Raw genomic sequence first — 26,348 nt, forward strand, 5'->3', positions numbered from 1 at the left:
ATATTAATTAAGATGTATCCTCAAGCTAAGTAGATATTATATCAGAAAGCCCTGAGTACTGGTTGGAAACAGTTAAGGTTCTGAGACATAGGACCCAGAATAATTAATGACAGAAAGGAAACTATTGTTACTACAAAGAACCTCAAATATCTATTTTAAGGTTAGATTCAGTCTTGAATTAGCAGAAATGTCGAATTCCAAGGACTCAATAAAATAAAGATAGGAAATAATAGAATCACAGGGTTTTATAAGGCAACTGGTCCAATACTCTGTTAGAGTATTGGACTTGAGACCTGGGTTCAAATCCCACCTCCAAACTTTTATTCACCTAATTTCTGAGCCCATTTCTTCACCCATCAAAATGAGTTATTATGAGGATCATGTAAGATAACATATATAAAATGCCTTACTCCACTGTATTTGTGATCTCTTCAATGTCACAGTCCAGCCACATCTGTCTGTCCTGTATGATTCATAAATTTACTGGGGGGTGGGGGAAGTTGAGCAGTAGGGGTAGGAAAAAGTGGTCAGGGGTCCACTCAGTATGCTAGTTCCTTTATTCAAGTGCTCCTGATATTATATGTAAACCAATGGAGCATGCGGCCTATCCCTTAGTTATTCTTCTCTCCAGATATGCATCTGACATACTTCTTTTATTCTGGTCTTACTTGTTCAATGACATCATTTACAGGGCTTTTCCTATATAATTCCCTTGTACGTAATGTTTTAGCAAGCTTATTTCTATACTGGCCTTCATCACATTTTGAGTAATCCTCAGCTTTAATACTTTAGAAACTATAAGTTGACTCATAGTCATACCATATCAGTGGAAGAATATCAGTGTTAACAAAAGATAGGTCTTTGTTTCATAGAGTTTTGGTCATTAAAAGAGTTTTGCAATTTCCCAATGATAATTCAGCTTATTCTCTTCTTGTTTATTTCTAGACCCGACACAAGGTTCCTTTGCAACATATATCCAAGATATCTTTTTCTAGGTCTATGACATATCTAATTCTGTTTCTCTATATCTGTATTTATGTCTTTTGCCTCTATCTCTGTGTGTCTATTTGGGTCCATGTGTATATCTGTGACTATGTCTGTATCTTTATCTATATTTATATTTATATCTGTAGTCTATATATCTTTATAAATACAAATACACACATATGTGATGTGCAATTGGATGGGCAACCATTATATAAGTAACAGTCTAGATCAATACATATATAGAAAAATAAGTACAAAAATTCTTTAGCTTCTGTATCCATTATCATAAACTATTCTGGACAATAAGTAATCTTTATTTACATGGTTTTTCCTGTATAGAGAATTAGGCTAAATATTTCTGAGTGTTTCAGGATTTCAGTTAGCAGAATTTTGGTTGCTCTGGGGCTTGGTGAAATCATCACAATGTCACCTACAAAAAGAGACATCTGGAGAATCTTACCATCTAAAATAAGAACTTTATTATTATTTCCTAATTAGGAAGTGGCAGTTCAAGGAGGTAACTTGACCAGAGTCACAAACTGACTTAGTAGCAGAGCCAGCAATAGAAACCCATCCTTCTTAGTCACATTCTAAAGCCTCCCCCTCTTCCTCTGCTGTGACAGGCTAGGAAATATAAGTATTTCATTGTCCATTTGGGTTTTGGGTGGTTGTTCTACTTCAGGGAGGGCCAAAGTAAAGGCAGATGTGAGGGAACATACAAGCTAGTGGGGACAGATTTGTTGGGATGTTTGTTAGGTAGAGGGGTCATTGACTGAAGTTAGAAACCTAAACGCAACATTTCCAAAACATTCACAAATGCCTTCTGTTGACACTCCTTAGCTAAAATGAAGAACAAACTCTCTGGCCATAAGCTATCACTATGACTGATCCTTCCCCCTGTTCTGGAGCAGACAATGAGTTGAATTAACCTCCTTCTCCCACTGTGACTCAGAGTCAAGGGCCATGCTTCTTCTCTACCTCTCTGTACTGGCACTCTTCAAACCCACTCCCCTTGCTGCCCAAGATGAAGAGCTGACACCCTCCTGCAATAAAGAAACTTCAAATGCCTGTGCCCTCATCACTTGTGGCCCTGTGGAAAATGGATTGCCTGGGAGAGATGGAAGAGATGGGAAAGATGGTCCCAAAGGAGAAAAGGGAGATCCAGGTAAAGAAGTATCTATGAGTTTGACTGACTAGAAGACATATATTCTGATAGCAAGGTTTCTCTCTCTCTCCCTCTCCCTCTCCCTCTCTCTCTCTCTCTCTCTCTCTCTCTCTCTCTCTCTCTCTCTCTCTCTCTCTCTCTGTATTATGCATCTTAGTTGGATTTTGAAATTAAGAAAAATATTAATTTCAGAGCTATCAAAAAGGTTTTCCACTTCTCACTGCTCTTGGCGGAGGGTCAGTTTTTTAGCAGTCGCTCAGGTTCCTTTGGCCTCAACCTCACCTGAGAAATTGGTTCCCTAGTAGAATAAAGCTATTTGCCCATCTATAGAGAGAAATGTCTTGAAGGTCCTGTCTCACTCCATACATGGTGAAAGATAAAACCCTGAACTAACCAGAAGAGCAGGACAAATTGTTAAACTAAATGTAAAAAAATCAAAATCAAAGATTTCTTCGGGTGCCCATTGGCCCTCTTCTGCACCCTCTCCCCATTAGTATCAGTCCCCATTCTTCTCAGGCACCCAAGTACCCTGTGCTCTTCTCTCTTCTCCCTTAACAAAGCCTGCTCTCAAGAAAGGTTCTGACATTGGTCATTTGTATTTTATACATAATGGTGTGAAGATTAGAAGATATGGTTTAAGTCCTGACTCCCATTTTGAATTTATATGATCAAAGGGAACTCACTTAAACTCTGTAAGCCTGTTTCCTCAGCTATAAACTAAGTGTGATGATAATATTTGAACTAACTAGCTCACAGTAGGACTGTGAAAAAGGCACAAGAAATGTGAGCTATAAGGCTATATGGTACAGTGGAAGGAGAGCTGGCCTAGGAGTTAGGAAAGGAAAGGGAAGAGAATAAGTAAGCATTTCTATTGTGCCTACTATGTGCTAAATGCTTTATAAATATGATCTCATTGGATCCTCACAACCACCCTGAGAGGCAGGTGCTATTGTTATCATGCCCATTTTGCAGCTGAGGAAACTGAGGCAGACAAAGGTAATCTGCCTGGGGTCACAGAGTTAATAACTGTCTGATGCTGAATTTGAACTGAAGTTTTCCTGACTCCAGTCTAGGGCTCTGTCCGCTGTGCCATCTACCTGCCTAAGTTAGGAAAACCTGATTTCAAATACTGCCCTTGACACTTAGAAGCTATATAACCCTGGATATGTCATTTAATCTATCTCCACCCAAAGAAGATTCAGATCTGCATTGGTAGACAGTGTACTTCAAATGGAGTTCCAGCTGTGGATGGAATCATTGATGAAATTACAAGTACAGAAAAAAAATCCCTCCCCCAGGGTCATCTGCATTTTAAGTCTCTCATTCTATCATGGAAAGCCTTGCCTTAAAGCAATCTCAGATATCACTGAGCTGGAGGACGAAGTGTTTGGGTCAAGGAGGCCTTCTTGGTCTGACATATGTGACTACTTCCTCCGCTTATGGCTGTCTGACCTTCTATCTGAGCAGATGCATGCAAACCTCTCCCAGGAGGAGAGGAAAGCCTCTCAGCCTCCCAGACCACAAGCTGCTGACTCAAAGAAGGTTTCTTAGGGCCCTCATTAACCAGTCCAGTGCAGAGCCACTCTAATGGAGCCCTAAGGGGCAATGCCTTGAAGGAATCATGGCTCAAATGTGCATGGCTAGTAAGTGACAAGCAGAATTCTACATCAAGCCCCGTTCCACGAGACCATAATCCCCTTTTCCCACTAACCTGAGTGCTAGCCCTCCTTCAGACCTCACATCCTTCATGCCGGCCCTCACAGATGTGCCTCTCCTTCTAAACTAATAGCATTAACAGTCTGCACCTTTTCTTTAGGACTGCTTTTATGAAACCTTTTGCTTTGTACTGCTACTTAGAGAGGAAGCCAGGTGTTAAGGAATAAGCATTGATTGAGAAACTGAAAACTTGGGTTCAAAACCCCAATCTATCATGTAATACCTGCGAGACCTTAGGGGAGTAACCTAACCTCTCTGTACCTCAGTTTCCTCATTTATAAAAAGATAGATTTGGGCTAGATGATATGTAAGCTCCATTTCCTATGATCACAGCTACGTTATCTTACAATTCCAGAGTTATACCTGTAAGAGACCTTAGAACTCTCCTAGTCCTAACTCTGTTTTAGAAATTAACAAACGGAGGGTCCTTGCCCAAGATCACGCAGTCATTGATCAGCAGGAAAGGGATTTGAAGCCAGGTCCTCTGATTCCCAAATCTGCCACGTTCCTCTATGCCCCAGGTGTATTTGCTCATACCTGCAAAGGTCCTATAAGTCCCTAGGGGAATTGAGGCCATGAATTATGGCTTCATAAATATCTATGATTGAATATCTATAAATATCTATGATTGTTACAATGCTCTGCATACACTCGGTGATCAAGAAAAACATTCTGAATAATGGCTTGTTTTGGCAGCTGGCTGCTATTTCTATTAGAAGTGAGTTTGCTTTATGAAAAGGAAGGCAAAAGCTTACCTGGCATGAAGGTTCTTAGCATATCCTACAAAAGAGTTTCTCTTATCTTTACACTGACTCCGATCAAAAACCTGTTTCTTTTTTTTTTTTTTTGAAACAGGACCGCCAGGACCTAGAGGCCCACCAGGAGAAACCGGTCCCATTGGACCCAAAGGGGATGAAGGTCCCCCTGGGGATCCAGGTCCAAAGGGAGATGCTGGAGAAAAAGGTGAGTGCTAGGATAGGAAGAAGCTTTGGTATAATTTTTTAATGATGTATTTGAAGTCACAAGACCTGAGTTCAACTTCTGATTCTAGCACTAATTGACTCTGTGAGCAAAGGTATATCACTTCACTTTTTCAACTCTGAGCCAATTTCCTCCTCTATAAATGGAGAAGTTTACATTAGGTGATATTGAAGGGCCCTCTCTATCCTCCCCTGCTTTATCTCCTCAATTTCCATTCTGCTTAGGGCCAGCTCACCTCACTGTCTTAAGCCCTGTCATTCTTTAGATCACACTTAATATTTTCCAGGGGACTAGTTCTCTAACTCAGACTGATATGAAAATGACCCCTAGGTATATTCACAGCTCAAAAACATACCTCCATTATTTTTAAGTCCTATATCGCACCCTTTCTCCATAGTTTCATGCATCTTGGAGTTAAAGAAATGATATTTTCTTCAGCCTCCAAAATCAGATAATCCGAAAGGACTCATGAAAAATGCTGCCCACCTCCAGAGAAAGAACTGATGGCATCTGAATGTGGACTAAAACACACTATTTTTTCCTTCCTTTCTTTTTTCCTTCCTTCCTTTCTTTTTTCTCTGTTTTTCTTTCTTTTTTGATTTTTCTTCCACAAAATGACTAATATGGAAATATATTTTTACATGATGGCAAAACCTATATCAAATTGCTTACCATCTCAGGGAGAGGGGAGTAGAAGAAGGAAGAGATGGAATTCAGAACTCAAAACTTGAAAAGATATGAATGTTAAAAATTGTTTTTACACATAATTGGGGGATAAAATATTTTAAAAAAACAAAATGTGTCCTGGTTGCCAGCCCCATGTAGTCTCATTGTGACTTATTACCATTTTCTACCTCTCTCCTCCAACACCTAGACACTATCTCTAGCTAATACCCACATTTCTTCATGGGTTCACTCTCTCCCTGCCTATTTCTCTATCCTTTTCCACCAGAGCTTCTGAACTCAGTTATTCAAATTACCTAAGGCTGCTTTCTGGCACAACTAGAAAATGAAAGGGGTAAAAGAAGACAGCAGGGAACATAGCACCGGATCCTCCTAATTTGGGTGGCCACATGCTGAGGAGAGAGATTAGTAATCTCTACTATACATGGAGAGATAGGTATGCACACATATATACATGTACACACATATACCTACATATATATATATATATATGAGAATTGAATGGAGTAAATCATTTTCCTAGCATCCTAGCACTATGGGATACTAATCATATATTTTAGCATTTGTGATACTTATGAGTATATAAGCACACTGATGTGTGGGCAGCTGGTGATGCAGTGGATAGACCACTGGGTTTGGAATCAGGAAGATTCATCTTTATGAGTTCAAATCTGGTCTCAGACTAGTTGTGTACTAGTTGTGTAACCCTGGGCAAGTCACTTAACTGTGTTTGCCTCAGTTTCCTCCTTTGTAAAATGAGCTGGAGAAGGAAATGGCAAACCACCTCAGTATCTTTACCAAGAGAAGGAAATCACAAAGAATAGGAAATATTGAAACAAAGTGACAAAAAGCACACACACATCTAAAAGGAAGAAGTAGTTTTATATAAGAGGTAATACTAGGAAGTTATTTGTGTATATGTTTATTTCCTCCAGTAGAATGTAAGCTTCCTGAGAGCAAGGATTGCTATGGTTTTGTCTTTCTAAGGTACCAGCAGTATCTTACAAGTAGTGGGTAAATATTGGTCAAAATGAATTCAATTGAATTTGAACTAGAAATGCCTAACAGTGAAACTTATTCATGTGAAATGCTGCTGACTTCCTCTAAATCATTCCTTGAATATGACTCTCCATTCCACTTCCTACCTCCAGTTGGGAACAAAATGATGGACCTAAAAGAGCTGACTACAGATTATCTTAACTGTTCTTCCTTCAGGATCTCCTGGAGCTCCAGGTCCTATTGGAAGCAGAGGTTCCCCTGGACCCCAAGGGGACAAAGGACCCCAAGGTGAACAGGGACCCAAGGGAGAAGATGGAGCCAAAGGTAGGTGGTGCAGCTGGGGTGGGGAAGTGTTGACATTTATTCCATGATGTGCCCCTGCAGGTGAAATAAGTCATCTCAAGTATTTGGGGGTGAAAAGAGCTCAGAACTAGAAATGCAACAATCCTCCTCTGCCATTAGTTAATGCATCATTTCATATTGGCCCCTAGAAGTCTCAGTTTTCTGATTTGAAAAGGAGAGAATTAGAACAGATGGCCTGTGAAGTCCTTCTTCAGGTGTATGATTCTAATACATAAATCTTTCTGTTGTGAAGGGACCTGGTAACCGAGCATGCTTTATTCCTCAGTAATTCTACCCCACAGGTTTGAAAGTTAGCATCATCCTTTTTAATTGTCTATCCATGACCCGAAGGGCATAACTGTCACTCCTCAGTCTCTTCATTCATTCCAGCAATATTTATGGAGTGCCTACTGTATGCCCAGACCTTTACTAGATTTTGCCAGGGAATCCCACAATAATCCACCATGGTGTGGTAGAAAGAGTGCTGGATTTGGACTTGGGTTCAAATCCTAATTCTGACTCTGCTATTTGCATGATGCTGAGCAAGATACATCCTTCTCTGTGAATTCCAGGGCCCTCATCTAGAAAATGAAGGGGTTCATCTGGTTAAATGACTTCTCATGTCCTTTTCAGCTCTAAATCCACAATCCTCTCAGTACCTTCAGGTTACAAGAGAAGTATCAGACACTGTTCCTGCAGTTAAGGAAATTACAGAGTGGTTGGAAAAATTAAACACACACACATACACACGCACACACACACACACACACACACACACACACACACACAGAAATATGGTTGAAGTCAAGGATATAGTAGAGTCAAGTATGACCTTTAGCTAGAGAATAGAAAGCAATCAATGTAAAGAACAATTAGTAAGGGAAAGCTTCTAGGAGAGGTAGAACTTTAGAGTTGGAAGATATCTAGTCCATTCCAGCTCCACCCACCCATTTTATAGATGGGCAAATTGAGACCCAGAGAGTAGAAGCACATACCAAGAGTAAGCAAAACTGCTTAAATTCAACTCCAGATTCTGTGATAGAAGCTTGAGCTCTTTCTCCACCACACAACTATCATCATGGTTGGATATTTCCTATTGTCCCTCATTTTCCTGCAACTCACAGAAGGGCAGATTCAGCACCAGGCTCACAAAGAGAGATAGCAGGTATAGTTGTTAAAAAGATGGACTCAGGATTCATAAGAATCCAGGATCAAGGATTCAAGCCCTCCCTCTGCCAATACTGGCTGCCACCCTTGACAAATCATTGTCATTCTCAGGACTCTTTTAGTGGCCTTTAAGATTTTAAGTTTAAGAAAAGGAGCTTGTCTACATTCATAAAGGTAATTTCCTCACTGGGGTTTCTTTAGGACAGTGAAATCACTGGTCTGGCACAAAAAAAAATCATAGCTGTCATGTCTTTTTTCTAATAGCGCTATCTGGCTTACCATGCACTTGATATGCAAAAACGTCCTTTCCTTCTCAGTCTTTCCAGATTCCACCTAACAAGTAAACCCTACCTCTACTGGTCTCTCCAGCCTCTATTCCATAAATCCCGCAGTCAAGACCAACAATTTTAACATGTGTTTTTAGATTGCAGTCCTGTGTTACTCTCTCTATTTTTTTTAATATGTCCAGCAGTATAATGAAGGTAGGGCACATACGGCTTTTCTAAGGTAATAGAATTTAGTGGTTTCTGAGTAGTTCAGATGTAGTAATTCAGATATGGCTTGGGGCATTTGTGACCCAAGTGCAAAAGTTTCTAGTTAGACTTTTATGTCAATGTCTTCTGCCCTATGAAGCAAAAAGCTCCTTGAGAAAGAGAACAGTGTCCACATTGTACGCTGGAGTCAGAGGATCTGGGTTCAAGTCCTACCTTTGATACTTTTTTTTTTACTTTGGGCATCACTGAGCCTCAGTTTCCCCATTTGTAAAATGAAGGGGTGAGACTAGACTACCTCTGGGGTCACTTCTACCTCTGGATCTGTGGTGTTATGATCCAATGAACTGTCTTTTCTTTCTCCTATATTCTACAGTGTCTGTGGAGTAAAGGACTGGGTATACAGTCAATGAATACTTGTGGACTGGTTGATTGAATCTGGCCCCAAATCAATTGTGGGCTAAGTGGAGTTGGGGCCTCTTGTAGTATCATGCTGGAAATTACCTGCCTCCATGCAGAGGAAAGATAACATACAGAAAGATGAAAATGTAACCTTGCTGTTCACTAACAGCCCATTTCCAGAGAAATGTTCAAAGCACATTCTGTATGTACATTGCTGCCAATTAAAAGGGAAAAGACAAGAGAAAGCAATGACCAAAATATTCCTAAGTGATTTTTGTTCCACCCTCTGGAGGAGCAGGAACACTAAGAGTACTAGGCCCCCTAAGCCCAATGTCCACCCCACCCCTTCCCCAGGCCCTATGAGAGAGAAAGGAGAATCAGGAGATCAAGGACCTCCTGGAAATCTTAGAGCAGGACCTGGGACTCCCGAAAAAGCCATCTCTCTTCAGGTTCCCCAAGCTCTGAAGTCTCTTTTGTATAGCATTTAAGTCAGACCCACACCTTCTTATGCTGAAAGGTCAAGGGAGGCTGGAAGACTCAAGGCATCCATTGCTCAGGCAGGATGGGAAACATTTTGCTAACAGCCAGGTCCTATAAACTGACTCTTTCTTGGTCTCTTTCTCATCATTCAACATTAGGGCCCCCTGGAATCCCTGGCATTCCAGGCATCACAGGACCAAGGGGCCTCCCTGGGCCAAAAGGAGATAGAGGATCACCTGGGAAGGAAGGAAAAAGTTCTCTGGAAGGTAAGTCAGCCAACCCTCAGGGGTACCCCATCTGCCTTTGGCATGTGTCAGTTTTCTAGCTTGGTGCTTCCCTATTTTCTGGAATTTTAGCGAATGGGCAAAGCAGTACTAGGAGATATCAAAGCCGAATCATAGAAGGTCACTCTAGGTGGGAGATCCACATTTCCTTCCAGCTGGAAGGTGATGGAGGAACTGTACAAAGTGATCAAAATGGACATTACAAACTTTCCTAATATTTAGGTCAATGAAGCTGACCTTCCACATGACAAGGGAGCCATCACAATGTATAACATATTGCCGGACAAGTGTCCATTCAAAAGACCTAACATCAAATTTATTTTGTTTTAATTTATGATATGAAACAAGCATTTCTATAACATTACAATAAAAAGATGATTGCACATGAAACTGCAAATCTACTATGTACAACCTGCTATTCCTTCCAAATATACAAAAAAATTATCATGTAATTTTTTTCTTCCCCCCACCAAGATCATATTTAGAACACACATGTATCATGCTAACATCAAAGACACAGGATGGGTGAGTCTGCAAATAATTAGTGCTAAAAACTTGAAATCAACACCTCCAACTGACCAAGTCATCCAGTTCCTCATAGCACTGTTGAATGACTCTCACTATAGGAGAAGAAAGATTAAAAAATTCTCTAAGAATGCTGAAGAGTTTTTGAAAAAGTAGGAGGTTAGGGTTATAGTCTCTCTTCCTTCTCTACCCTGCCTTGGCAAAAGCAGGACCTTAAGAACTTTACTGCATTTTTTTACTTACTTTTTTCTACATTAATTTCATAGCAATTTTCTTTCTGTAGAGGAAGTCTAGTGAGCCTGGAAATTTCTGACCTACTCCACCATCATCCAATAATGCAACCTCTGTTCATTTTTTTGAGATGATGGAAGCTTGGATAGTAAGAAGTTTCCTCTGTGTCCCTTGTAGCATCCCAAAGCTGCTTTTCCTCAGTGTCTCTAGTTTGTCCTCAACTGCCAATGCAGAGACTAATCCCTAGTCTTCTGGGGACGCTGCTAGGATGGGTGTGAATAACAGTAAGAAGGACTGTTGGCTGGACTAAAGAATTTGTATGGATGAATGTGTGATAAGGTTGGGAAGGTAGACTAGATCCAGGTTGTGAAGGATGTTAAGTGACAGAAAAGTTTACATTTGACCCTAGAGCTAAGTAGGAAGATGCTGGATTTCACTGCTTAGGGAAGTGACAAGATCAGACATGGGTTCCTTAGGAAAATCATTTTGGGTTAGAGAGGAAAGAGACTTGATACATGAAGACTGAGTAGGATGTTGTTGCAATAGTGTAGTAAGCAGATGGTGAGGGGCTGAAATAGGGTGGTGGTGATGAGAATACAGGGAATGGGACAGATGCGAAAGATCCTGTGGTGGTAGGATCAACAAGATTTGGCAAACATTTGAATATGGGGGGTGAGGAAGAATAAGGAGATGAGGATGACTTAAAGATTACAAACCTGGGAGACAGGAAGGTAGGTGGTACTTTTGCTAGGGAATCCCTCCTCTGCTTGGACTTTGCACAATTTACTCTGCCATATACTTTCAGAGCATATACCTTATTTATGCCTTGATTCATAATTCTTTGAGAATTGTTAAAGAAAGCTTATGGGCAACTAGGTGGTGCAGAGGACAGAGTGCCAGACCTGGAGTCAGGAAGTCTCATTTTTTTTAGCCAGATAGGCTGGGAATATTTATTTTCTTTAAACAAGATCATAAATAAAGGAACAGAGGGTCCCAGATGCCTGTGTAGTAGGACAGAGTGGTTTGAGTTGAGGAGCAGGGTAGGGCAGAAGCAGCACCTAAGACACAGAATAGGGATGGGGGGGACCTCCCTCAAACACTAGGGTAACATGACATCTCCCCTTGTGGTGGAGGGAGCAAGGAGGGCTCAGCTGTGCTGCGTCTATGAAAGAAAACCCATGGAAACTACTCAGGCTATGAAAAGGTGGATTTGGGAAAGGCAAACACACACTTTGCACCACACCACAGCTCAATAGTAAACAACGAATGGGCTTAATCCTGGCAACTCCCTGGACAGGATGCACTCATTCAAGCAAGGTCAGTCAGTGGCAGATAGGGTAGCACTGGGGAGGCAGGAAAGCCAGCCAAGGGGAGCTGGTAGGTGATTACCCCCCTCCAGGTAGGGAGTAATATAAGCCAGCCAGAGTTCAGTGTGTGGTGTGGGCAGTTTGTTGAGAGGACAGTACAGTCTGGTGTGGTCTATCTAAGAGAAAGGATAGTACAGTACCCATTGTACAGGTTAAATAGAAGGTGTTGGCATAATGTGCTTGGAATGGGCCCTACCTGGTTTCCCTGGCAGGCTCTGGTACATGCAGTACCCTCCCTCCGTGATCCCATGTGCCTGAACCACACTGGGAATTGTGCCTAAGTCTGGGTCACTGTCACCCCTGGGCAGAAGCACATAGCCTCTAGAGTGTGCTGAAAGGATCAAACCATGCAGAAAATAGTAACCTGATTGGTCATTTTATTTGAAGGAAAAAAGCTTCCTCATCCCTAAACATGGCTATGAAGTAATTTTCGTGTGTACTTTGGATGTCTAGGGCTAGGCCAAAGAAAAATTCCCTTCATTACCCTTATCCTTCCCATTGCCACCCCAAGAATGGCAAAGAGAATTCCCAGTACTGAACAAGGCCACAGCCCTGTCTCCCCAAGAGGAGACTGGCAGGACCCAGTTAAGTTTCCCCGAGACTGAAAGCAAGGAGCTCACTTAGGAGCTTCAGCCAAAGTGCCAAAAATGTGGCAACTCCACCCTACAACTGGTCATTTTGGTTTTGCGAATATGGCCCCTCTTGGGAGGAGGGGAGTAGGGTGGGGTGGGATGGGATGGGATGGGATGGGAAGGAGACAAGAAAGCTTTGGGGGTCCCGAAGAAGTTTGGAATTGGGGAGATGGATGCACATCACTGGTCTTGAACAAAATGTTGTCAAGAATATGCGTAGATATTTTACATGTGTTGGGGACACTAGTTCTATCAGCACCTGCCAGAAGCAGTAGATTAGGGATAAGGCAGCTAAGGAAGAGATTGGATAAGCCTCTGAACCAACCATCCCAATACTTTTCTGTTTTTGCCAGTTCAATTCTCTGGGTGTATGGATGGTCCTTCTTGGTCTCAGTATCATCCTCGTTCTTTTATTAACAGATTCACTTCCTTCTTCATTCTCCTCTTCTTCTTCTATGATCCCTTCCACTATGGTTTTAGAGACTTCAGGACTCAGAGTCCCTTCACTTCAACATCTAGGTTCAGCCTGGGAGCTCAGAACAAGGGCTGGCCCAGAGTTACGCATGCCACCACTGCTGTGAGTAAGAGAGCTCCCAGGAAGTCTCATTTTCTTGAATTCCAGTCTGGGCTCAGACACTTCCTAGCTGTGTGTCCCTAGGCAAGTCATTTAACCCTGTTTGCCTCAGTTTCCTCATGTGTAAAATGAGCTGGAGAAGGAAATGGCAAACCACTCTAATATCTTCCTTTCTTCCTTCCTCTTCCTTCCTTCCTTCCTTTCTCTTCCTTCCTTCTTTTCCCTTCCTTCCTTTCTTCCTTCCTCTTTCTTCCTTCTTTCCTTTCTTTCTCTTCCTTCCTTCTTTTCCCTTCTTTCCTTCCTTCTTTCCTTCTTTCCTTCCTTCCTTCCTCTTCCTTCCTTCTTTTCCTTTCCTTCCTTCTTTCCTTCCTTCTTCCTTCCCTTCCTTCCTTCCTTCCTTCCTTCCTTCCTTCCTTCCTTTCTCTTCTTTCCTTCTTTCCCCTTCTTTCCTTCCTTCCTCCTTTCTTTCCTTCCTTCCTTCCTTCCTTCCTTCCTTCCTTCCTTCCTTCCTCTTCCTTCCTTCCTTCCTTCCTTCCTTTCCCTTCTTTCCTTCCTTTCTCTTCTCCCTTTCCCTTCTTTCTTTCTCTTCCTTCCTTTCCCTTCTTTCTTTCTTTCTTTCTTTCTTTCTTTCCCTTTCTTTCCTTTTTTCCTTTCTTCTTCTTTATCTTCTTCTTTTTTGGATGCAATTGGGGTTAAGTGATTTGCCCAGGATCACACAGCTAGTACCTTCTCATATTTTCATCAAGAAAACCCTCAATATGTGCATATATCGACTATTCCCATAAATATTTTCTAGACATAAAAATGGGTAACTTGTTTGGTAATTGCTGATGTCTTCTCAGTGTGTGCATATGTATTCATTTTGAATTATAACTTCTTTTCTTTAGGTATCATCCTTTTTTTTAAGATACCTTGAAAAGTAATTTCTAAATGACTTGTTTTTCTCCAGCACATGTTGCTTCTGGGGCTGTTTGGTCTGGTCCAGATGCTTTTGCCCCCCATCCTCAAGAGCCATTGCCATTTTCTCATATAACACAACACTTCAGGGTGGTGTTAGAGTCCAGACGTGGTGGTTGGGAATAGATCGCTAAAGAAATGCTAGCAAATCTGTTTCCTTCTATTTTCCTTCTCAATCTCCCTTGTTCCTCATTTCCAGTTGGGCACTAACTCTTGTCAAATCCATGGATACCACATCTCTTGCATCCATCTTCTTCTTTGTGTTTACACAGCCCACACATTGGTATAAGCCCCAGTCACCTCTATGGCACTAACTTTCTGGTTGAGCTCCCAGCCTCATCACTCCTCACTATGATCTATCCTTTCCACAGCTGCCAAAGTAAATCTCCGAAAGTACAGGTCCCACCATTTAACTCCCCTGTTCAGTAAACTCTAATAATTCCCTATTATCTCTAGGAATAAATCTAAACTTCTTGGTTTGGCATTTAATGCCTTAATCAGTCTGATTTCAACTTATCTTTCTAAATATATTACATATTACTGTCCTTCATATATTCTACAATGCAGTCAAACTGTAGAATGTCAAACTGGCCAAAAATCGGCTCCTCAGAAATGACACCTCATCTTCAATGTCTGTGCCTTTGCAGGTATGGAATGTACTCTCTTCTTGTTTCTACCCAAAATTTTGTATATTTTTATATCTATATATTATGTATATGTTGTCTCCCCTCCATAGACAGGCAACCAACCAGCCAGCATTTATTAAGTGTTTAAGTGTCAGGCACTATGCTAAGTATTATGATACAAATATAAGCAAAAAGAGAGACAGTTCCTGCCTTTGAGATGCTTACATTCTAATGGGGGAAGAAAACACCTAAAATGGAGGAGACGAAGTTACTGGCTCAGGGATATGGAGGTAAAGTCTAGAGAGCACAGCCAGTAGGGGAATGAAGCATGGCCATCCTAGGTGCATCCACAAAATGGAGGCCCCAGAAAGAACTCACCAATGGCAGCAGGAGGCTGGCAGAATGGAAAGTAGTTTCAGGGTGAGAACGCCCTAGATCAGAAGTGCAGAACATGTGGCCTTCTAAATTCTCAGCCTTTGTACTGAATCCAATTATGCTGCACTTGAGGATTTAGATGGCCATATGTGGCCTTAAGGCCACAGGTTCCCCACCCCTAGATGATGAATGAAGTTATAGGGTGAGAAGGTAACTGGTGATGAAGTCCAGAGAGAGTCAGAGATAACATCTGAAAGGGAAATAGGATGACAAGATCCTTGAAGGTGAGAACCGCTTCATTTCTGCCTTTGATTCACATTGCCCAGGACAGCGTCTACAACATAGTATATGCTTAATGAGTTGACAGATTGAAATAGTTTGTTGTCTTCCTCTAGACTTCATTGATAAATGCTTTTAAAACAGAGGTCTGTTCATATCAATCCCGGGCTCACAAAACTTCAGAAGTCACTACTGACTCTAGGATCAGCTAACATCCTCAGCTTGGCATTTCAGGACCTGTACGGTCTGGTTCCAGCCTACCCAGCCAGACCTTTTTGCATTACTCCCCTTCACGTATTCTATATTCCAGTCAAACTGACCTATTAACTATTCTTGCCCTTGAATAAGCTGATTCCCATGCCTGGGATATACTCTTCCTTTTCTTTACCTCTTAGAATTCTTATTTTTGATCTATGTGAAACATACTTAGATTGGAGGACCTGAGAAATCTCTGCTTCTCCTGGTTATGAGCACCCTCTCCCACTTCAAATTATAATCTGTTTATTCATCCTTTTCATAGTAAATCGCTTAGTAGAATGCAAGTTACTTGAAGGCAGGGAATTTTTTACCTCCTTGGGGCAGCTAGCTGGCACAGCGGGTACAGTGCCATACCTGGGGTCAGGAAGACTCTTCTTCCTGACTTCAAATCTGGCTTCAGATACTTACTAGTTGTGTGACCCTGGGCAAGTCACTTAATGCTCTTTACCTCAGTTTCCTCGTCTGTAAAATGAACTAAAAAAGGAAACTGCAAACCACTCTAGTATCTTTGCCAAGAAATGTCCAAATGGGTTCACAAAGGGTCAGATACCACTAAAATGATTCCACAAAAGCAGCAACAACAACAATCCCCCCTGACCACATTGGACAGTTCATAAATGCTTGTTGAATTTAAAGACTTATGGCATCTGGCTTGTCTGTGCCTGACAGCCTGTCTTCCTCTGGCTCATTCTCTCCCTCCATTGCTTTTTCCTGTTCTGTAAGGAGACACAGCTAGTCACCTACCATCCTCCTTCTCCATGATGGTTTTGTTTTTGTTGTTGTTGTTGTCTTGTTTTGTAAATGAAATTATACTGGTGTTGCCCGTGTTTTCAGCTTTTCCCCCTTGACAAGGAAATTAAATGCTTGCTGCCTGGGGCAATTTATGGGATTTCTTGACCCCCTCCTTTGGAAAAGATATGGATTTATAGTTAAAAGATTCTTTTAAAGTAGCAGTTATTAGAGCTAATGTTTGTATTTTTGTCTATATTCCTTTTTTTCTCCAGAGTCAAAAGCTTATTTGAATGAAAGGGGTTGGAGCTCCTATAATGATGGCTGGACTTGTTTCTCTCACTTTTATACTTTCTCCTAATTTGGTGTTGATTTGGACTTTTGCCTTCATGGGGTAGTTGTCATTTCCTATCAAGCCATACTCAGGTTCCTTCTCTGTACCTGTCGTCTATACCCTAGAAGCTTCGTACTCCCTTCTGGAAGGCAGTCTTATTAATGAGAAATGGGTTTCTCAGTGTTCATTTCTTGATCCTGAACCATGTTTTCTGTCCCATTTTTCACTATCCCACTCTTCCTTCCTTACCCCAAGCCCAAGCGGCCTTGAAGTCACCAACTGCCAATGTATCTATAAGCTAGGGTAGAGGATCTGGTGAAGTTCTTCACGGATTTTCCTCCTTTTCTTTATCATCTTCAAGAGATGTTAATGCATACACTTATTTTTATGTCAGTCTGTCTTCCTACATTAAAAAAGTACTTTGTGGCAGGTGACCAAATAGTCCACAAAAGGACATTTTTGTTGACTTTAACCAAGTGATCAAACCAAGCAATCAATAAGCATTTTTAAACCCTACTATGTGCCAGGCACTATGCTTGATGTTAAGGATGTGAAGACAAATGTGAAAGAGTCCCAACCCTCAAAGAACTTGCCTTCTATTGAAGAAATAATATTTAACTGTCAACCCCTTTATTTGCCCCTCTGAAGAGAACCTGTAAGCTATCTTTCCTAAGATGCAACTTCTTACCTCTCCTCATTCTATTTAAAATAAGAAAGGTGGTGTTGATGGGATACTTTTCCTCTAACATTTTGGTTGGTAAACAAAGATGTCAAACTATGCGTATAAATAGTTAAATTAATGTTCTTAGAAGGTATAATGTTGTGTATTTCACTGCTTTCTCTTAAAAGCAAAAGTATTCCCTTTCTCATTACCACACGATTGTTGCTTGGAAATGTAAGCTCACTTACATTTACAGGACAAAGGACCACTCTGTACCTTGGTCTATTACCAAAGAATCCATCACCCCATAGCCACCATTCTGAAGGTGGTCTCTGCATTTAACCAGGGGGATCCTCTGAAAGGAGAGAAAGCTACTGTATTTGCAATCCAAGCATTTCAATTTTGCAAAACCTTCCACTGCTTTTGCTTCATACTGAGGATTCAGGGTCACATCTATGCCATGATAGGACAGATGAGTAGGATGCTTGTAATGAAAAGTATGATACTAAATGATAAAAGTATGGAGCTGAATGGGAACTTAGAGGGTAATAGCCTAAGCCCTTCTTGAACTCTAAATCTATGGTCCTATGAGCTAATCCAACTCCGATCCCCAATTAAAGATGAGGAAACTGAAAACCAGAGAGGGTAGACAACTTGCTGGAAAGATCACAGCTAATTTGTGACAGAGCTGAGTATAGAAGTCAGGTCTCCTGACTCCTAGTTCTGTGTATTACTAAAGATATTATTATTCCCATTGAAAAGATCTAGATACTGAGGCTGAGAGAAGGAAAGCAACCCTTCCATGATAATTAAGTGTTGAAGGTAAGATTTAAGTTCTCAGATCTCTTTAACTACAAGTCCAATTCTTCAAAAATGAATTGTTTGAGATATGTTGAGTTTGAAATGCCAAGGGGATTTCTAGACTTGGATGTCTGTTGTTGGTATTTGAATGCAGATCAAGAAAGAATGCCTCCATCCCTGAAAAATCCTCAAAAGGACCTCATCATACTCACAGCAAGTATGCTCTCTGGTCTATATGGTCTCAAAGTTAGTTGCCTTGTAAGAAGGCTAATACTTAACCTCCTTCAACTAAACCATCACAGTCTTTATATTCAAGGCAGGTTGATCTAAGCACTGGGTCTTGCTATAGGCCAGAGCTCCAAATTTTTTGATGATGCACCCATAAGTAAAAATAATTTTTGCACACATTCTTTATATCTACTTATTTATAAATTAGATACCTCTACTATGATATTAATAATTATGAATATTTTAAAACTTCTAAAAAACAGAAATTAAAAGATGAGATAATATTTAAGTGTAGAGTCCATAGGGAACCACTAGAGTTTATTGAGTAGGAAAGCAAACTGGTTAGACCTGTACTTCAGGAAAATCACTTTGGCAGATGTGTGAAGGATGGATTGAAAGGTAGAAAGAATAGGAAAAGGGAGGTCAATCAGGAAACCACTACAGTAGTGCAAGTGAGAGGTAATGAGGCTGTGGTAGTAGGGAGGAGACAAGTGCAAGAGATGTTTTAGCAGTAGAAAAGAAAGTGAAAGAAAGATGCCTTAGCAGCTATCAGGTCCAGCTGCCTCATTTTACAGATAAGGAAACTAAGGCACAGAGAGGGTAAGTGGCTTACCCAGCTCACAAATCTTATGTGTCTAAGACAGAATTTAAACACAGTTCTTCCTAATTCCAAGTCCAAGTGCTCTATGCTGTTACTCTGGAGATGACTTTGGGTGGAAATGTAACGGTAATCACAACCTATTCCTGACTGTGTAGAGATTAAAGTGCTTTAAAATGTTCCATGGCCAAACCGTTTCAGACAAATACCCAAGCAGGTATCTTCACAGCTAATCTCACTCCACCTTGTGGAGAAGTCAATGAATTCTCATTTCTTCAGGCAAACAGGCTGCTAAGTAGGAAATGATTGAAATTCAGCCATAGGCTAGAAGGTGCAGCCTCGAGGCCACATGTGGGCTTCTAGGTCCTCAAGTGCAGCCCTTTGACTGAGTCCACGTATTACAGAACAAATCCTTTTATTAAGGGGATTTGTTCTGTGAAATTTGGATTCAGTCAAATTACCAGGCTTGAGGACCTAGAGGGCCACATGTGGCCTTGAAGCCCCAGGTTCCCCACCCCTGGCTAGGGCTTCTCAGCCCTTAGACTCTCATGGAAGATTGCACCACAGGCACAGCAGACAGAGTGGAGGGCCTGGAGTGAGGAGGACCTAAGTTCAAATCCAGCCTCAGACACTTACTAGCTGTGTGACCCTGGACAAATCACTTAACCTTGATTGCCTCCCCCAGCCCCGCCCCCTACAAAAAAAAAGAAAAGAAAAAGAAAATTGCACTAGCCTCCTACTCACTGTAGCTGGTGAGTCTTTTAGGCAGGATGGGGAAGGAGGGATAGAAAACCTTCCAGGCAGAGAAACAGCTGCCAAATCTTAAGGCCTCTGCCCAGCATCAGCCTTTATGCCAGGCACCTCTTACTGACTGCTGGTTCCCTGAGTATCTTCAAAGACTTTCCTCTCTCCCTCTTGAAAGCCTTGGGTGTTAATACAAGAAAAAACCTATGCTAGACTGAGAATCTTTCAAAACCTCTCTCGCCTCATGCAGAAATAAACAAGCTGAAGCAGGAAGTGGCTGAATTGCACACAAAAGTTGAGGACCTCCAAAAACAACTCTCCAAGCAACAGAAAGGTAAGTCCTTCAGAGCTGAGGATGGGCCAAGGTCTTCTTTTAGTCTCGGCCTCTTCTCTTGTTCTTTGGACACACCCTGCTTTTTACCAACTCTTCTGAAGCTGGTTTTTTTTGCTTTTCAAACCTCATTCTTGGTACCTGGGCTGCTCTCCTGCCTAGTGATGAGGAGATCATGTTAATAAATCCATTTGAAGGGAATGGAAAATTCTGCCAAGGAAAGGGAAGGAGAAAGGTGTTCGGGCTTCTAGACTTGGAGCTGGAAGGGATGTTGGAGGTTACCCCCACCCCCTTATTTTAAAGACAAAAAAAACCAGACTCAGACAGTTTAAGGGATTTGCCCAACACCAGACTGGGAGTGGGTGGAATCTCTAGAATGCAAAGCCAATCCTCTGCCTCCACCTAGAGTATTATATCTCCATTGCACCAAAGGTCTCAAACATTTCTGACTTCATTTTTAAATAGGGTGAAGGCAAGAAGCCTTCAACATGGAATTATGTTAGTGCCCTAGGATGCCTAAGTAACAAGGCATCCAGGCTTAGACACAAAAATGGAGCTTGTGAATTACCCAGGGCAGATGAGAACAGCTTGGTCTTAGCAAGAGGTGTAGTGCTAGAGGTTTTATTTAGCACCATAGTCTGGTCTGCTCATTCTCCCATGGGCTATTCCCCAACAGAAAGGCTTACAGAGCTGCAGCCAGGCATTATGGAGAGAGAACTTTATCTTTGGAGCCAAGCTGCCTGGAAGCCAGAGTGATGATGGCACATTGCATCCTTCTGTTGTTACTTTGGGATTCTCTTCTACTGCAGGGCCTTCAGAATAGGCAAAAAGAGCAAAGAAATGTTAATTTGGACCATGCTTCATGTTAAGACTCCTCCCATGTTCCAGTCTGGAGAGACTTTTAGATGATTCTAGAAGCTCTCCAAGTCTCTTTCAAATTTTGTCCAATCTTCTTTTTGTGGTAATTATTTGGAAAGAGCTAGTTGAGTCAAAAAAAGGAATCTTAATGTGTCAGGAAGCTAAATAGGTATGAGTGACTAAGGAAAGCACAGTATACTGGGGAAAATGCTGGTTTAGAATCAGAGCCCTGAGTTTCAGTCTCAGTTCTGCCATTTACTAGCTAGGTGACTTTTTTGTTGTTGAGTCATTTTCAGTCATGTTGTACTCTTCATGACCCCATTTGGGGTTTTCTTGGTAAAGATACTACAGTGGTTTGCCATTTCCTTCTCCAGTTCATTTTACAGAGGAGGAAACTGAGGCAAACAGGGTTAAATGACTTACTTAGGGTCACATAGCTAGTAAATGAGGTTGGATTTGAACTCAGGTCTTTCTGACTCTAGGCCCAGTACTCTATCCAGTATACTACCTAGCTGCCCATAGGTGACCTCAGATAATTAATTTGACTTCCCTGGGACTTTTGGAATGAACTAGATTACTTCTAAGGTTGCTGCCAACACTATAGGTCTACAATTCAGAATCTAATCTCCAGAAACAAAAATACTTCATGACCTGCTTAAACTAAAGGACTGGAAACACCAGACCAAATAATCATGGTGGATTTGGGGATGGGGAGGGGTGGTGAAATTCAAACATTAATGTCAAAGACATGATATGTTAACAGAGTCATTGGCACCATTGACTCATGTACCTGGCACCTTCAGAAACACACAGAGTAAATGCAAATCCAAGAGGTACATAGTGGAGTAGAAAGAGTAAAGGATGAGGAGTCTGAGGGTCTGAGTTCAAATCCCAACTTCACCGTTGATTTACTATCTGATGGTGAACAAGTTCCTTGACTTCTCTGGGCCTTGCTTCCTTCATCTGTAAAATGAGGGCCACTACAGGGCCACTCAGTTTTCCTTTGAGCTCAAAATCTTATTATCTTAGATGAATATGGAGGAGACATCATGCAATAGTGGAAAGAATATTTAATTTGCATTTGGAAGCCCAGAGGTTCAACTACTAGCTCCAATGCTTATCCCTAAGAGTTAAGGTTCCAATGAGCTTTCATGGGCTTGTCTGGAAATCTCAATGCCACCATAACATGAATTCCAATGGAAAACCCATCAAGAGTTCCAAATGGAAATTTATCACATAGCGTTTTGTGAATGCGGTGAAGGCAGAAAAGCCATTCATGAAACCTGAGAGAATTGAATGCTAATTTTGTTTTTGGCACTAATTGGCAGAATTTAGACTTTAGAAAACTCCCTTCCACACTCCAGATATCACTTTCTTCATTTAGAAAACAAAGGGCTTGAAGCATCTCTTCTTTAAGGACTCTCCCAGCTCTGGAATCCAAAGAGTTAGCTCAAGCTATGGTCTAGTAAATGTTCATTCATTTTTTTAGTGACATCTCCTGAATCCTCTATATTAATAGGCTATATTCATACAGATTTTTGTTGTTGTGATAGTAGTTACCCTACAAACTTATGACATGGGGAACAGGATCTACAACATCAGTAACAGAGATGTAAAGACAGATTACTTAGTGGCTATGGCAAAATTACATTGCTGATCCAGCAATATCACTAGTAGGTCTGTATCTCAAAGAGATCATAAACAAGTGAAAACATGTGCAAAAAAATATGTATAGCAGTCCTTTTTGTGTTGGCAAAATATTGGAAATTGAAGGGATGCCCATCAATTGGGGAATGGCTGAACAAGTTATGGTAGAAGAATGTAATGGAATACTATTGTGCTATAAGAAATGATGAGCAGGCAAATTTCAGGAAAAAAAAACCTGGAAAGATTTGTATAAACTGATGTAAAGTGAAATTAGCAGAACCAGGAAAACACTGTACACAGTAACACCGACATTGTGTGATAATCAACTATCAACTGTTTAGCTCTTCTCAACAATACAATGATCTAAGACAAAGGACTCATGATGGAAAATGCTACCCACATCCAGATAAAGAACTGATGGACTCTGAATGCAGATCTAAGCATACTATTTTCTTGTGTTTTGTTTTTCCTTTTGGTCTTTTTTCTTTTTTTCCATAATTGTGACTAATATGGAAATATATTTTACATGATTGCATATATATATATGTATGTATGTATATATATAACCGATATCAAATTGCTTACCATTCTAGGAAAAGGGGAGAGGAGGGAGGGAGAAAAAAAATTTTTGTTGGAACTCAAAATCTTATAAAAATGAATTCTAAAAATTGTCTTTACATATAATTGGAAAAAAAAATACTATTCTTAAAAAGAGGGAAAAAAGAATACTATTCGATTCAACAAATCTTCATTAGACCCTACTACGTACCAGAGACTGCGATCAACGCCAAGAACAAAAATACAAAATAAATAAATAAATAAATAAAAAGGAAAAGGAAAAAGCAGCCACCCTGCTCCCAGGGTATTTACATGCTATTAGAGAGGGTGAATATCTGGGAAGGCTTCCTGAAGGAGGAGGTACCTGAACTTTGCCTTGAAAAAGGAGGAATCAATCAACACTTATTAAGTGTCTAATCTGTGCCAGGCACTGGGCTAAGTGCTGAAGCTTCTGAGCATCAGAACCTAAGGGGGGAAAGTGCATTTTATACATGGGGGATGAATTGTGCAGCTGGATGGAGGCAAGCTCTGGAATGGTGAGTTCAGGAAAAGCAAGTAGACTTGTCTGGCTTGAACACAGAATACGAAAAAAAATAGTAATATGAAGAAAGGCTGAAAGAGAGATTGGACCCATATGGAAGAAGGTCTTCAATCCCTGGCTTGGGAGTTTGTATTTTATTCTATATCAAGGCTTTTTAACCTGGTGTCTATTGATCCCTAGTGAATCCATAGATAGATTTTAGAGGGTTCATGATGGGAAAAAATACATCTTTATTTTTGCTGATCTATAACAGAAATTTAATTTTTCCTTCAATTACTTAAAAACATTCTGAGAAAATGACTGTTTGTCAAAGGTTGTCCATGAAACACAAAAGGTTATGAAATACTGTTTGAAATTCAATAGGGAGAGGTGGAGATTGTTGAGCCAGGGAATGATGTAGTCAGCATTGAACTTCTCTAGTCATCCCAAACCCAGATTAACTAACTCTTCTGTTTATGTTTTCCTATGCTTTTTTTTCCCAGTTGAACTCTTCCCAAGTGGTCAAGCAGTTGGGAATAAGATATTCAAGACCAGTGGCTTTGAAGGCAACTTTGATAAGGCAACAAAATCATGCAAAGCAGCTGGTGGTACAGTGGCCTCTCCCAGAGATGAGGCAGAGAATAAAGCTGTACAGAAGATTGTCTCAAGATATGGCAAGGCAGCCTTCCTTGGCATGACTGATATCCAGAAAGAGGGCAAATTCGTCTATCCAACAGGAGACCCACTGGGCTATTCCAACTGGGAACCGGGAGAGCCCAATAACAAGGGTGGTGGAGAGAACTGCATTGAGATCTTTTCTAATGGCAAGTGGAATGACAAGCCATGTGAAGAGCCACATCTCATCATTTGTGAATTTTGAGCTTTGGCAGTTGGAGGACATGTGGTTTGTGTGGTGTGAGATAAGGAGAGGACATGCTCCTGTGGCTTATGCACGTGAAGGGGGCCACAGGAAATTGTCAGGTGGAGGGTCATCTTACTGTTCCTAGCTAATAAATAAAAATATCAATACTTTGTGCTAGCTATAGCTTCTCTAAATGCGACTCCAGCTAATTCTACCAGGGCCTCAGATGAGAAAGGTTTGATGGTGTGGCCACCACACAACCTGGTGCTCTAAATCTACCTTACTAAAAGTCTTCAAGCTGAGTCCCACCTTTTCAGCTCATTAAATGTTCACTAAACACTGTGGCATTCATTGTGCCGGGCCCTGCTCTTTTAAAAAATCACAAAGTCTTACTTTCCTGGCACTTCCTTGCTTAGCACATAGCATTTAATAAATGTATTATCATTCATTCATTCATTCATTCAACTAAGCTTTTCATTCAGCAAGTACTTACTTGGAATGTCTACTTTAAGGAATCAATGAAAAGGCATTTTTTGATTACTATCTTCTAAGCACTGTCCCAGTCACTAGGGATATGAGTATAAAACAGAAACAGCCCCTGTGTTCACTGAGCTCACATTCTAAAGGAAGAAGTCAAAACACACACCTGAAGATTCTGTGATAGGATAGATGGAAGATCCTGGTGGTCTTAAGAATATAGCGGTACCAAAGAAAGATTCCAGAGTCTGAGACTGAATCTGGGTACGTTTTCGCTGCCTGGCCATATTCCCAGGCAAATAACTCGACCCTTGAGTTTTTCAGTGGGGTGTGACTGCTTGTAAAGTTAAGAGAACTATGTTCCAAGCCTGGGGGGATGTGCCAGCTCTGCCACACCAGCACTCCTCCTTCCCCAAAAACCCCCAACCTGGACTGGACTTAGATCTTCAGCAGGCTCTTCACTCCTGCTCTGATCTGCCACTTAATTCCTCCCACCAGGTGGGCCTGGAGCCTGAAGCAACTGCAGCTGTAGTTCTGTAGCTGCCCCACCTCCGCTGCCCCCGGGGCAGAAGCCGAACCTCGAACTCCTTCCACTCTCACAGCTTTTCCCACTAACCTTCTCTGTTGTCTTTGGTGTTTGTGGGTTGAGAGGTCTAGTAACTGCTGCAGCTCACTGATTCAGGGCAGTAGGGCCTGCTCCGCCCGGCTCCTGGTCTGGTTGGTCCATGCAGCCCATGCTGGGCTCTGCTCCACTCTGCTCCCAGCTCCCAGCTCTGTGCAGGAAAGACCTCACCCAGAGACCATCCAGGCTGTCCTGGGCTGGAGCGCTGCTTCCTTCTGCTATTTTGTGGGTTCTGCAGTTCTAGAATTGGTTCAGAGCCATTTTTTATAGTTTTTTGGAGGGGCTCGGCAGGGAGCTCACTCTAGTCCCTGCTTTCCAGCCACCATCTTGGCTCCGCCCCATTTGGGATGACAAAGAAGACCAAAACATACAGCAAGAAGAAGTCAACAAAGTCAAAGAGCCTACAACAAAAGCCTCCAAGAAAAACATGAACTGGTCCCAGGCCATGGAAGAGCTCAAAAAGGATTTGGAAAAGCAAGTTAGAGAAGTAGAGGAAAAATTGGGAAGAGAAATGAGAAGGATGCAAGACAACCATGAAAAACAAGTCAATGACTTGCTAAAGGAGACCCCCAAAAATACTGAAAAACACACTGAAGAAAACGATGCCTTAAAAAATAGACTAACTCAAATGGCAAAAGAGCTCCAAAAAGTCATTGAGGAGAAGAATGCCTTGAAAGGCAGAATTAGCCAAATGGAAAAGGAGGTCCAAAAGACCACTGAAGAAAATACCACCTTAAAAATGAGATTGGAGCAAGTGGAAGCTAGTGACTTGATGAGAAATCAAGATATTATAAAACAGAACCAAAGGAATGAAAAAATGGAAGACAATGTGAAATATCTCATTGGAAAAACCACT

At 41.3% G+C, this 26,348-nt stretch overlaps 1 protein-coding gene across 1 annotated transcript; it reads left to right on the top strand.

Annotated features, from left to right (window-relative positions):
- The first annotated feature begins 1,950 nt into the window (after positions 1 to 1,950).
- On the top strand, positions 1,951 to 24,411 carry LOC118829535 (pulmonary surfactant-associated protein D-like). The gene is made up of 7 exons (XM_036736517.1): positions 1,951 to 2,152; positions 4,724 to 4,831; positions 6,749 to 6,856; positions 9,289 to 9,348; positions 9,570 to 9,680; positions 19,868 to 19,951; positions 24,035 to 24,411. The coding sequence occupies exons 1-7, from the start codon at positions 1,951 to 1,953 to the stop codon at positions 24,409 to 24,411; spliced, it is 1,050 nt and encodes a 349-aa protein (XP_036592412.1).
- Positions 24,412 to 26,348: the final 1,937 nt, after the last annotated feature.

The sequence above is a fragment of the Trichosurus vulpecula genome, chromosome 8 (genome assembly GCF_011100635.1).
Source record: "Trichosurus vulpecula isolate mTriVul1 chromosome 8, mTriVul1.pri, whole genome shotgun sequence".
NCBI classification, from domain to species: Eukaryota; Metazoa; Chordata; class Mammalia; order Diprotodontia; family Phalangeridae; genus Trichosurus; species Trichosurus vulpecula.

What these genes read in the sequence shown, in the direction of transcription:
- LOC118829535 (XM_036736517.1), top strand. Translation starts at nt 1,951, where the DNA reads ATGCTTCTTCTCTACCTCTCTGTACTGGCACTCTTCAAACCCACTCCC. An exon ending in AGGAGAAAAGGGAGATCCAG is followed by an intron (nt 2,153 to 4,723) that starts GTAAAGAAGTAT and finishes TTTTTGAAACAG; the next exon opens with GACCGCCAGGACCTAGAGGC. An exon ending in GGGAGAAGATGGAGCCAAAG is followed by an intron (nt 6,857 to 9,288) that starts GTAGGTGGTGCA and finishes CCCCTTCCCCAG; the next exon opens with GCCCTATGAGAGAGAAAGGA.